The sequence below is a fragment of the Pararge aegeria genome, chromosome 10, assembly GCF_905163445.1.
Source record: "Pararge aegeria chromosome 10, ilParAegt1.1, whole genome shotgun sequence".
In the NCBI taxonomy this organism is placed as follows: domain Eukaryota; kingdom Metazoa; phylum Arthropoda; class Insecta; order Lepidoptera; family Nymphalidae; genus Pararge; species Pararge aegeria.
Window position 1 is genome coordinate 18,949,164 of NC_053189.1, and position 13,563 is coordinate 18,962,726.

A 13,563-nucleotide genomic window follows, 5' to 3' on the forward strand; every position below is an offset into this window, starting at 1 on the left:
TTTTGGGTGATTGAGTGACGAAAGGATTATTGTATTAAATTATGTTTAAAGACATTTATTATCAAAAGAAACAGTCTGACTTAAAGATAAATTAAAATTAACATAAACTTGACGAGTTTTATATTTATTAAAAAGTATTTCTAATCTTTGTATATTTTATAATATTATTCTGTCTATTCTCGCAAGTAAGATACTTTAATTTCGTTGGGCATGATTTTCCAAGAGATGCACGGAAATAGTTCGGCGTTTTGCTGTCGAACGTTCAATAACAGCATTAAGGTTTGTTTGAGCAGCCATTTCGCCGGCGCTGTCCACACAGGTTACGCGACGAGTTTAACAAACTGGCAGCGAGCGGATCGTGTCTACCCCTCAGCAAACCTGACCTGGCCGCACAAACCTAGTATTTGAACAGTGACGGAGTGCTGTTTTAAATTTACCATATTACGGGGACTGTCTTAACTTCTAAGAGTTTGTTCACTTGGCTTACTCTGGCTTACTCAAAGTAATATTACATTCTTCTTTACTTTTATGAAAAATGCTATCCAGTGATGTTCAAAATAGTACAAAATGAAATGATGCGATGAAACTGCTACATGCCCCAGTTTCGCACCTTCTGTATGAGATACTTTATATGTCATAATAGTCATAATATATTTTATATTACGACACTTTCAAGTAATTAATAATAAAAAGTAGAAATAGTTGTAAAATGTATTGTTAAATTTTATCAAACAGCTCACGTTGTATTTATTGGAGGACTAATTTTATCACTTTTGGATTCGATACAAAATATCATAATAATTATAATCGAATGACTTGCTGAATAATAAGTTGACTCATGTTACAGTGCGATTGGAAATAATATAGGCCATGGGCATATTATGACTACAGCTTTTAACTTTGCTTTTAACATTTTCTTGAAAGTATGATGTGAGTTTTTTTTGTATGATTTCAGTATGTATGTATTAATACTCGTTCAGAGATTTAAATCGTATTTTCGGTAGACGCTGGCGACGTAAAATTATAATTAGCCAGTTAATAGACGACGATATTAATTAGTAGCCCATATTTATAATATCTGGTCTGTGCTCATGGATTCCTATTTCATGTTATTCAAAGTTTTAATTAATTTTATTAAACGACTTGTACATTTTTTATTTAAAAAGACAAATATACAATAAAGATTTATTTTTATTTAAATGGTTCACGTTGAGTACTGTTGCAGTATTTCCGATTACTTTTGAATTTATTATGGGTGCCTTGTGCATTAGTTAAAAATTTTAGTAACTTAACTGAGAGGTCTTAAAAATGTCTTTACCGCATTGAACATGGTGTAAAATTTACAACTAGAGTTAAGAGCTGTCATAGCTGAGTTTCTATGTTAGGGTACTACCGAATTACTATTTATTAAAACCGATTAAAGAAGTGGCCTTTAAAGACTGTCAATATAAACTGTAAGATTAAAATGACTTGATTGTTTGACTCTTAGGGATAATAAGGTTAAAGCACCGTGTTTAATGCAATTACGAAGAAGCTCGGTTCCCCTTACCGCCTTAACGGTAATGACTTCACATAATATTATTAATGTAAGTATATTATGACACTTTATAAATTTAGGTTACTTTTTTCACAACATCAAACGAGTCGTAGGTAGCTACGAAAATACCGTTGAGAATAAAAAACCTTAAAAGATACTGCTGTTCAGAAGTAGCTGTCCATTGCTTAAGATCGGGATACTGAGATTGTGAAGTATAAGGAGGGTTTAGTATTGAAACAATGTTTTCTTATAATTAAGGTGATGAGTGATAACAAGATGGTAGCGGGTTAACCTGTTAGGAATATGCAAGCAGTATTTAATCCATACACTAAATCATATTCTACGCGACATTAGGTAAGAATGCTAAAACGCTGGGTGGGACGTCTTTTATGTCAGGGTGGTTAGTAACACCGACCCAAGCTTCCAAGTGGAAAAGACGAGAGATAATTCAGAAATCGCAAATTGCCAAATGGACTCGGCCGGGGATCGGTCCCGGGAGCTCCAACTTATGAGACTATAGAGTTCACCACTACGCTAGGGAGGTCGACTGTCTGAAGTTTCTCTTTGTAGCTAATGATGAGCATAATCTTAGTATATTATGTCTGTTTGGTGTTTTTAGTAAATAACGTCGGAATAAGTTTTTGTCCACGTTCAGATATCAGAGGGTGTTGTGCATCAGTGTGTATCAAACCAATATATAGTTCCGACGTTACGCTTCGATTCTTAATAAGCAGGTAATAAATTATGCTCAGCTCAGCCAAGTTTTACGGTCTATGCAAAGGTCGGTTTAAGCAAAGTCTAAGTTAACAGACCTCGGCTGTAAGCAGTAGCTGTAGTAGCGAAGGTCGATTTGGCAGGAGACATTTTTCTCGACGGGTAAGGACAAAATTAAATCTTCTTCCATAGCTCTATGAAGCATTGGCGCAGGTGGTGGAAATTTCCAAATAACATTAATGTAATGATAAAATGGTGATAGCCCAGTGGGTAGGAGCTTGACTTCACTTTCGGGGGGCCAAGTTTGAATACCAGCACGCACCTCTAAGTTATATGCATGTTAAATAATTAAAATATCATTTGCTTCAACAGTCAAAGAAAACATCGTGAGGAAACCTGCATGCCTGAGAGTTCCCCATAATGTTCTCAAAGGTGTGTGGAGTCCACCAATCCGCACAGGGCCAGCGCGGTGGACTACGGCCTTAACCCCTTCTCATTGTGCGAGGAGACCCGTGCCCTGTAGTGGGCAGGTAATAAATAGGTTGATATGATGATGATGAAATATAAACGGGGGTAAATTTCTCCTATTCCGTATTTTGTTCCGTGGCAGGTGGACATGATAATTTTATCCCTAGTCAGGGGATAAATCGGGGGATAACAGTTTTGTCTCCTGCCCATGGTAGCCGTGCTGAGGTTATGTTTGTTGCAGGCGGCTGCTCCGCGTTCGGCCACTCGTGCTACGGCGGCCACGGCAAGAGAAGCGACTCCTCGATCGATGTAAGATTTATAAATAATAGTAGATACGATAACTTCTATAAACATATGAATAAAGTAATAACGAGTCGCGAAGTTGAAATGTAACATAGCTCGGAGAACCGATGGACATTGGAGTCCCAAGGTGCTGGAGTGCCAACCCCGCACCGTTAAACGCAGCGTTGGTCAACCTCCAACAAGGTTGTCAGAAGCGCTGAAAACAAGCGGCCTAGAACCGTGGTTTTGGAATTCTCTACGTAAGACGTATTCCCAGCAGCGAAGGTCAATCGGTTGAAGTGAGGATAATGATGAAAGAAATATAACTACATCAGTAGTACAATTCTTATCGGTTTAGATAGTGCAGTGACGTATATAGTGAGTATTAACGAGAGTGTTTTATGTGTGTAAGTCCAAAAAAACAACGAAAAATTCATTTTTTTCAGCACTTTTAAATAGTTTGTTTGTGTTGTGGTCTACCAACGGTTCGGAAGGCGAAACATCCACACGTAGAGAGGTGTGCTTCAGCCTTCATACCAACCTTGTCGTTAGGCAATTTATGCATCGGTAGTAAAACTATCTCAGTAATATCATTTACAAAAACACTATATACTCAACCCTACAACAGACTTCTGTACCTTTCGCAGATGATACGTTGTTGTCACTAATTTATGATTATTTCTAGTCGTTTGTCGACTCCATCCACTTTCTTTTTATAATAGCGTGCATATGATACGCACAAAGTGGCATTTGTTTGGTACGTACCTACGATAGATACCAAACATGCCACGTGTATGCTCATAAATAACCTAAGCCAGTTCGATCTACATGACAAATTAATCACCAGTGAAAAAGTTTATATACGGCTAGTTAATAATAAATTAATAAAAATGCTTATTTGGATTTTTAATATTTTAGGGCATTTTTAATGGATCAGGCGCTATTTTGCAGAATTCCATGACATATTAGGAAAATAAGATATTGTTTTGTGGTCTTAACAATTATTTATTGTAAAGTCAACATTTCCTGAGGATGCTCCGGTTTCGAAGCGAAACGTGCGTAAAGGGTGCATTGCCGAAGATCTGTTTATTGTGAAAGTATAAAGGTTGAAGAAATTATAAATTAAACCATACCTGTTCCCCTGCTTTTCGCGGAGTATAGCAAATTAAGCTTAATTTGCATAATACAGAGCATTTGTTTTGTTACCGAGAAATACTATTTGCATAGTTAGGATGAAACAATACCTACTGCTTTTATGTTTATTGTTTTTAAAGTTCTCCTAAAATATGTTAGTCCTCCTAAAGTAACGCAACGTAACGTTTTATTTTTGGATTTCGGATTTCTGATGTCCTATCACAGCAGAGTGAAAGTTACTATTGATGCATGCTAAGTCTATAAACGTATAAGGGGTATTCATTTTTATTTCACGTTAGGTAATGTGAGGTGTACTTAAAACACGTTGTTACACATACTCATCTCTGGTGTAACATTCGAGCGCCCTTCAATTAATAACTTGTTGTTACAACATTGCCAGTTTGCGCGGAGACGCTGCATTAGTTATGCAGACTGGTTACATTATATGTCCTATGCTAGTCAGACTTGCGCTTGAATAAAATCATGCTTGAAGTCTCAGGCAAAACAGAAAATAAGATTGTACACCTTTCCACCTTTGTTATTGTTGTCTAGTATAGTATTTAAAAAAAAAAAATTTAACGCTAAGTCGGAAGTAATGAGTCGACACAATCAATGCCGTTTTTAAACCGATAGAATGTGGTTTAAAACCAGGGCAGTTAGCATTTAAAAGGTTAGTTTTCGTTTATCATTATTCATTAGTGATCCTTACGCGCTATCGTGTAACGGTCATTAATGATCTATTTGATAAGTATTTTTGTTAAATTAGTAAGAATTTGGAAAAAAAATACTAAAATTTCTTTTTATAATTTAATATGTTGAAAAAATAAGAAAATAATGTTATTTACTCCGTTGTTTTAAATGGTGTTTACAATCGTCGGTATTACGTTACCATTAAATTAATACTACGTGTAAGATCAAGTGACTAAAAATAGTCTAGCTTGAGGTGCGCTTGTCTATAGGATATCTATTATAATTACTTGCTTACTTTACCTTACTTCTGTGTGCTATTGTAAAAAGATTAATATACATTAAGGTTGTCTAACCCTTTAGCCCTTGGGCCGCATTCTCAGAAGACGAATTGTTTTCGTCCACTCAAAATAAACCTTAAACGGTATTTGATGACCAAACTAAATCGAATAACGTATGATAGTATCAAAGAAATAAGAAGTTACTTATGTGCTTATTTGTCATCATTATTTCAGCCCGTGGACACTGGGCTTTCGTAATGTGCACCAGCTACTCTATTTCGCCAGTGTGCAGAAAAGTATTCAAAACAAAATTGACATGACAGGGCACGGGTCTCAGAATAATAAATTTTTGGGCAGTAGTCTAACCACATAACACTGGCCAAGTGCGTATGCGTAAACTTCACAAATTACTGTCAAATAATAAACTGGTGATATCCGTTAATCTAAACCACCTGATTCTTCTGTATATTGGTTTCAACAGTTTTTTTTAAGTTAGTAGTTTAGCAATTTTGCGAATCAGCTAGTGTGGTGCCCGGAACGCACAACCGGATCGTAAGTCACAACTTGGTCATGTTTGTTTAATCTGTTTGTTTGTTTGAACGGCCCGAGCCGGCACGTTTGAGCGAACTGTAACTTGTGACCTGCGAGTTCATGACAACTTCCCAACAAGCAATGTTTATCGAAAAGCTACTTTGCTTATTCCATTATAAACCTACTTTATAGTATCATGATTCAACTGTTCCAATCAATTACCATTTTTCCCATGGGACTATGGTGGTTTGAAATGTAATGCCGGACATAAGTTCTACAGTACACTTACTATTGCAACACACCATTCTTATTGTCCCACAAATGTCGCTATTGCCACAATTGTTCGCCAGGAAGTTAAGTTTAAGTCAATAGTATCTATAGTCAGTAAATCAGTCAAAGGCGCAGGAAGCACGTTAGGCCAGTGGTCACGGTTACTATCACTATCATGTGAATGAATGAATGAATACATTTTGGACTAAATCAATAGAAAATAAACATAACACAGTACATATTAAACAACCCATAATATATATATACAAAAATATATATTATATATTCATATATACAAACATATTTGATGTTGATTTTAAGCTAAGTGCCTGGATAACTGACTTATACTTTAGTTTGTACACGTTTTGTACACAAGTTATACAAAATGGATAGAATCAATTTTGTATTATTTGTGTACAAATCGTATCATATTTCTCATTGATTGCTTGAGACGTAAGACAGAGAGACATTGGCTATTCTAAGGATCTCCAATTCAGTTCTTCATCATCATCACCATCATGTCAACGAATGGACGTCCGCTGCAGGACATAGGTACTTTTGTAGGGAGTTCGAAATACCACGGTCTCGTGTTGCTTGGGTAGAGCGTTTCTCTGCGACTCGTTTCATGTCATAAGTCCACCTTGTCGGGTGTCCACTGGTGCAAAGTAACCATTCCATCGCCTTGGAACACCAACGTCTATCGGTTCACCGAGCTATGGGCTTTCAGGTTCATGACTCGTTGTTACTCGTATGTCGGTGTCTATAATATACCCTAGCTGCTATTCCATCCAAACATGTAAAAAAATGCTTCCATGTAAATTGATACAAATTCTGTCAAAAATTTAACCTCAACTTGAAAACCTCGTGTGAATCGATATTTTATACAAGGTTAAAAACCGTGCATAACCGAACTATGGCACCAGCTTCTTTCTGCGGCTTCCCCTACTAACTATGAATTACAGATAAAAGTGGCTCCTCGGGTCCTGTAGATGTTATATTTGCGGCGATAACCGGTTAACGTCAAGGGGTCGGTTAGCTCTTTATACAACAAAAAGTTACAGGCATACCGTTTTAAATATTCATTGATACTGTAAATTGTTCCCGTCGCATGTGACACGGCGCTACTCGTAATGAGATTGGATGCTCATAAGCAGGTCGTTTCACCTTGATTGAATTTTTCCACGAAGATTCTTTACACAACATTTTGTCTTTACCATTAACAGGATACTTTTTTATATTATTGAGATGTTTTTTTATTATTACTGTGATCTTTGTATTAAATAAGTCCGCCATCATTAATAAGCCATGTGATGTGAACATCATTTGATACTTTAACAATCATTAGAATTTGCGAGAGATGAGAGCCGACTAGCCTGCTTCCAAGCAGCCTTGACGTTTATCAATCGTCTAGTAACCACAATTGATTATTTGTGTTTTAATATATACATACTCTTACTTGTACTTCTTTTCCTGGAATCAATTTATTCAATAAAAAATTTTAAACAGAGGTTGTATAAAAAAAACTCTGTGACAACGATGACATCAATTATTTTTTAATATGTAACTAGCTCACGGGCTAATAGAGTGTTCTTTTTCACAGTCTTCGAGCCCAGAACTGCTGGGTCGTCGGCAGATGGGCCAGGCCGAAACTCCCCCCCATCCCATCTACCCGCACCCGTACGGGATTTTGTCTTCGGGGGATGACATCATTCCGGTTAGAGATGGAGGTAAATATATCTGTACAGCTCTACCAGAAAAATTACTGAATTTGTCTTGGAATAACACACCAATTATGTACGAACAACCAATAAATATGCTCGTATCAAAGAATTAAGAACATACAGAATTCTTATTCCGTCATTATTGCATGCAGGGTAATGCGTCCAAAAACGGAGAAGACGCTCGCGTTATCAACCGGAAAAAATATAACTTCTAGAATAAGATAAGTTATCTAAAAATATTTTATATTAATTTATTAAAAGTTTATGAATTCAAATGAATTTAAAAGTGTAAAGTTGAATGAATACACTTTTATTGTACACCACACATAATAAACATATAGTAAAATTATAAGTAAAAATTTAACAAAAAGTATACAATTTGGCGGCCTTTTCTACATAGCGATCTCTTCCAGGCAACCAAAGGCGTTAAAAACAGCTCAAGAAGAGAGGTAGGTGGTGCATTTAAATAAACATGCATATATACCTATGTATACATATAATAAACTTACAATAAAATATACCTATATAATTAATATCAATAATAAGTAAATATATACAATATTGTCAAACCACAAATAAAACAGAACTTTATATAAAATAAAAATGAAATTTAATATTAAATACAAATAAATTGCCTAATTAAATAGATTAGGATCCGTAAAAAATTTTGCACGCCTTTATGGTAAAAGATGTTTGGATAAATTTTATTTTGTACCTATTTGTAACCCATGTTTAATGCAAATAAATGAAATTAAAAGTCGTATATATGAAATATTCTAGTAGTGTGGCCGAATTAGCAAATTACATTCAACTGTGTTTCTAGCCTCCGTCGATAACTGGACAGGTGATCTACTTTAGAAGACATTCACGTTCACGTTAAGCTTTCAGTATCGAAATTTGATATAATTAATAACAGCTAGACAACATCCTTACCTCAGAATGACAGTATGTTATTTAGGTCTACAGACTCACATAAGAGAAGCGTAGTAGGTTGATGAAAATGCTTGTGTCTATTCTGCGGACAACTTACTATTACAATAAATTGGGGATTTTATGCTACATTTTTAGCTCGTTGGATAATATAAAATGGTGTGACATAGAACGTTGTATACTTTACGAGAATAGATATTATATTTCCATACAATATTGTTCAGATAATCTACTCTTGGGCGCGATAAGTGGAGATGATAATAAAGGCTTTAGAGGAAATGTTTACGAGCTAACGGATTGATTTTACGACGTTTTATAATGCCGTAGCCGTAGCTGCTACGATGTTTCGTAGCATGGACGCAACGTTACCGTAGGCTTATAGTTGAAACACAACTATTCCGACTTCTGCTATGGCATATACGCTAGTCTAATTCCAACAGTTCACAGAAGACTTGCTTTATAATCGATTGGAAACATGGAGGAGGTTACTTGTGAATTTTTGTAAACAAATGCATAATATATATGCATTAGTTCAAAAGATATTCAACGTTTAAATTTGATTGGTTTATCCAATTAAGTTGAGAGTTCGTATAATTATGCTGGTGAAAACACTTGGCGAAGCAAATTACTATTTGTATAATGAGCTGCATGTTTTAAATGCATCAAATATTTTGCCTTTTACAGGATCAAAAATATGATCTTTAAAGTTCAGCTGAGCACAGACCTCTACCTTTATATAAGAGATGCAAATTAGTCCAAATTTGAGAGACAGGCACGATAAACAGAGGTAGTTTCAACGCTTGATGATGGAGCCGGAACTTGTCAATAATAAACCTAACGTGTTTCATCTTGACAAGAACAATAGACCTGTGTGTTAACCAGAGGTTGGCAAAGAAATTTGCTCTTCCTCACGGAATTAGGAAATACTGATGAAGGGTACATAAGCATAATTCATAAGTAATCACCCCGTAAAAAAATTTAATCAAAAGAAGAATATTTATTTTTCCATACAAGCTAATTCAAAACATTCTGTGTGTTTACTTGTGACAACTCTATTGAAGATAAAAGACCGACAAGTGCATAGTACCCACCCTACGCGACGCGCACCTAATAAAGTGACACATTATTTTCATTTTGCATGTGATTTTAGGGGTCTATCTGATTTCCTTTAGTGAAAACCATGGTCACGGTTTACTGAAAATCTATTAGGCGTTTCGGTTTCACAGATAAGTCTCAGACACAGTAAATAATGTACCTCTAAAGCCTCTGGAGAATTATTTCCGTTTTCATTTACACGTTGTTTATCGTAATCTACAGCTGTGAACTCATTACAAAGTAAATAATAATATAGATTTTTTATATACATTTTTTTTATTTGTGTGTTTACTCTTACTAGACCAACAAAACAGTTTATCATAGAGATTCTTAGTTATGAAAACGCCACAAATAGACGCTCAGTGTTGATACAGCTTGTTCTATACAGGAGTGTACGACAGCGAGGGCTCTGCGCGGGATGCTGTGAAGATGAAGCTGCGGAACATGCTGAGATACTGGGTTAGCACATTTTTTTGTTCATAGTAACACATAGTAGTAGTGGAGCTTTTAGTGACAGAGCTCGCCTGGGGATGTACTACCGTCACTTCCACGGCCAAGCAGCCTTGATATGTTCCGGTCTGAAGGTGGTTGCCGGTGTAATTACAGGCACATGGGGCTAAAAACTTTTGTCTCACGTTAATAACACTTTGTAGGACATGTGCGTTGCACGCCCTTCGACATGTGTGTTGATCTGTTTATAGGCGATAGTTTCCACTCACAATAAGGCATTGCTCAGTCAACTATTAACAATTAAAAGAACCCGTGTAATGGATTGCGTAACCATAGGGTTACGCAACGGCCCTTCAGTCTTAAGAAGATAAATTTTTACTTCCAAAGCATAAAAATACTAACATAGTAATAACAATCGTTATGAATAGCGAATGATGGTGACAATTATTTTGTAAAAAACTCTGAGCCGAACTGAATTGACAGCTCTGGAAGTAGTGCTATCCAGTTTACAATGTAATTGAGTTATCATTTTGAAAACCCTATTTTGTTACAGATGGATTATTACAGACGATCACGGCAAAGCAACGATGACGGATACCTATTTGAATCTATCTAAATATACTATATTGACACGCGATTCAGAAAAAATGTAAATTTTAAATATAGTTCAACGAAATATGCTCGATTTTTTAAGTCTACAATTTGAAAAGTGCATTGGCAAGTGCAATTCTGTACAATACATTTAAATTTAAGTAGTTTGTTCTTTTAAATTATATTTACTTCGCAGATAATATCGAGTTAATATAGAGTGTGCTACTTAAAGATTCTTTTATAACGGGTATTGAAGTTTTTATTACGTTTTACATTATTTGACCGAGTTTCTACTTTTGATGATCGGGCATATTTCGTGAACCTCGACTGTTTTAGAGTATATGAATTAACGATATTTAAACGTTTAATTAATTCAACGTTGTGTCTCTTTAGAAAATTTATTCGTCAATTAAAAAGATTACACGAAAAAAAAAATATAAGTTATCTCTAAAGTTATTTGATTTAGTATCAGAAGGCTGGATACCTTTGTTACGATTTAAATCTGTATATAATATGTGTCTATTTGTATGAAATATAAATTGATATAACCGTTCGAAATGCTTTCGTATTGTTAAACTACGTTTCCCATTGTTTGAAATCCGGTTAATAGTTTATTTTAATGAGAAAGTTAAAGTAAAAGTAAGTACGCTAATGCTGTCTTTACGTTCGTGCATGCTCGATGGTTATCAATTTTATTCAAGCAAATTCGTATAATCGCTGTTACAATGCTTTGCAACAGATGGATTTGTTGAATAGGAACTACTTCAATCTATAGAAGAAAGTCTATAAAATAGCTTTTTATAATTTTTTTAATGCAGAAAGTGTCTTTATATTATTATAAGTGTATAAAATTGAGAGTATTATTTTTTTAAACAATAAAATGATGTAATATAATTAGTGGGTAGAAGCACAACTTCTTACTATCAGCATACAGTCTATCTAATCTATCATATCTATCTATCTGACCACTATACAGTTTTCACGATTTAAATATAAGCTGAGTATGTTCTATAAGCCTTTTAAAAAGACACACACAATGGGACTTTTTTACTGCTTTGCATAAGTGTGTCGTCTTTTCGGACAGACATACAGAATTCATATTTTATAACAGTAGTCCCAGCTTCGCACAAATAAAAATGAGGAAAAAAGAGTAAATTTACAATCCATAAGAGTCCATGTAAATGCATAGAAATAAGAATACAGAACCCTCATTCAGCCTTTATTGCATGCAGTGCATTGTGTCCGAAAACAGTGAAACCGCTCAACTTTATTAAAGGTATAATAATCACTGTCCCCTGCTTAATGATATGAAGTGGCTCACCACCTGTTCGAGAAAAACAACAAAGTGGAGTGGCTTTTGATTCTTCAATATTAGTCGTATACACGGTTTCTGTGTGTTCTTAGTTCTGTGTGTAAATTTATATTTTCGCTTCTTGGATGCTTTGATATAACATACTACTTAAACAAATTAGGCTTTATTCTACATATGAACTATCTGTGAAACATTATGTAAACGATAGTTAACGAAGAGTTAGCTGAAACACAGACAAACGGTGAAAGCGACTTTCTTTTATACCGTGTGTAGGGATGCATATCGAGCATGTATCGTCTTTACCCATAGCCAGACTGTTTACATCAGATTGAAGCTTAATGGATCGTATGTTTGTTTGTTTCCAATCACTACACACTACATATATATATCTTAATTATATCATTTTAATGTTTGAAAAATTTGTTAAAGATATATTTTATTTAAATTTAGCTTAAAATGTTAAAAATTCATGTATAGTCAGCATCTCTCTTTATATGTAACATAAGTTTACCATCACCGACTTGTGAGAACATTGTAGTTATGTAGTAGAAGCAAAGATTGTGTATTATGAAATAAATTATTAGATACAATCTCGGTGTTGTGTTTTATTTATTAACAATACGTAAAGAGTTCTTATAAATATGAAAGTGTGGATGTTTGTTACTCAATCAAATAAAAACTGCTAAATGGATATGTATGAAATTTGGCATCCATGTAGCCTTTGACATGGAAAAGAACATAGGCTACCTATTATGCCGATTCCTTCAGTAGTTTCCAAGGGAAAGTTGAAAATTGTTAACGAGCTAAGCCGCGGGCAGACAGCTTTGAAATTTTGTATCCATGTCACCTATGGTATTGAAAAGGACATGTACTTACTATACTAATCTCTCAAATAGTTCCCGTGGTAGGATTAAAAATTGTTAACGAGCGAAGCTTAAGACCCAATTCTGAAGACCCAAATTTGAAGTCCACGCAGACGAAGTCACGGGAAGAAGCTATTTTAAACATAAAACACTTGACTGCCTTATTGGCTTCGCGGTAACAATGTTCAAATACTCCTCCTGGGATCGATTCCCTGGTAAAACCATCAAATATGTGTTCGGTTTCAAGTAAAACACAATCTCAGTACACACAACCTACAGTTACAATTAGTGGTGCCCACCGCAGACCTACAGTGCATGTGTTTAAGATTTGGTATCTAAAGAGAAAACTGGAACAAATTACTAAGACTCCACTGTCCGTCCGTCTGTCACCAGACTGTATCTCATGAACCGATATTGTTAATAACTTGAAATTTTCACAGTTTTTAGTATTTGTTTTTAAAGAAATACATCATCCGCGAAAATTTATATTTTACGATGACAGAAAATATAAATTTGCATGCATTTCACGAACCGTCCTGCAGCCATTATTGCATGCAGTGCATTGTGTCGAAACACAATGAAAATACCCCGCGCACATTTCACTTCACACCCGCGGAATGTTGCTAGCATACAAACTTGTGTTAAACGTTTAGCATTAGCTGTCAACTGCTAAATGGAATGAAATTACTAATCGCCT

At 35.1% G+C, this 13,563-nt stretch overlaps 1 protein-coding gene across 1 annotated transcript in view; it reads left to right on the forward strand.

Moving 5' to 3' along the window:
* LOC120626985 (neuropeptide CCHamide-2) overlaps window positions 1-10,811 on the forward strand; it is a 29,031-nt gene extending 18,220 nt beyond the window's left edge. The window contains exons 3-6 of the mRNA XM_039894821.1: window positions 2,961-3,028; window positions 7,505-7,631; window positions 10,039-10,109; window positions 10,654-10,811. Of these exons, the coding sequence (XP_039750755.1) occupies window positions 2,961-3,028; window positions 7,505-7,631; window positions 10,039-10,109; window positions 10,654-10,716 (329 nt within the window). The 3' untranslated portion in view covers window positions 10,717-10,811. The remainder of the gene's footprint in view (window positions 1-2,960; window positions 3,029-7,504; window positions 7,632-10,038; window positions 10,110-10,653) is intronic.
* Window positions 10,812-13,563: the final 2,752 nt, after the last annotated feature.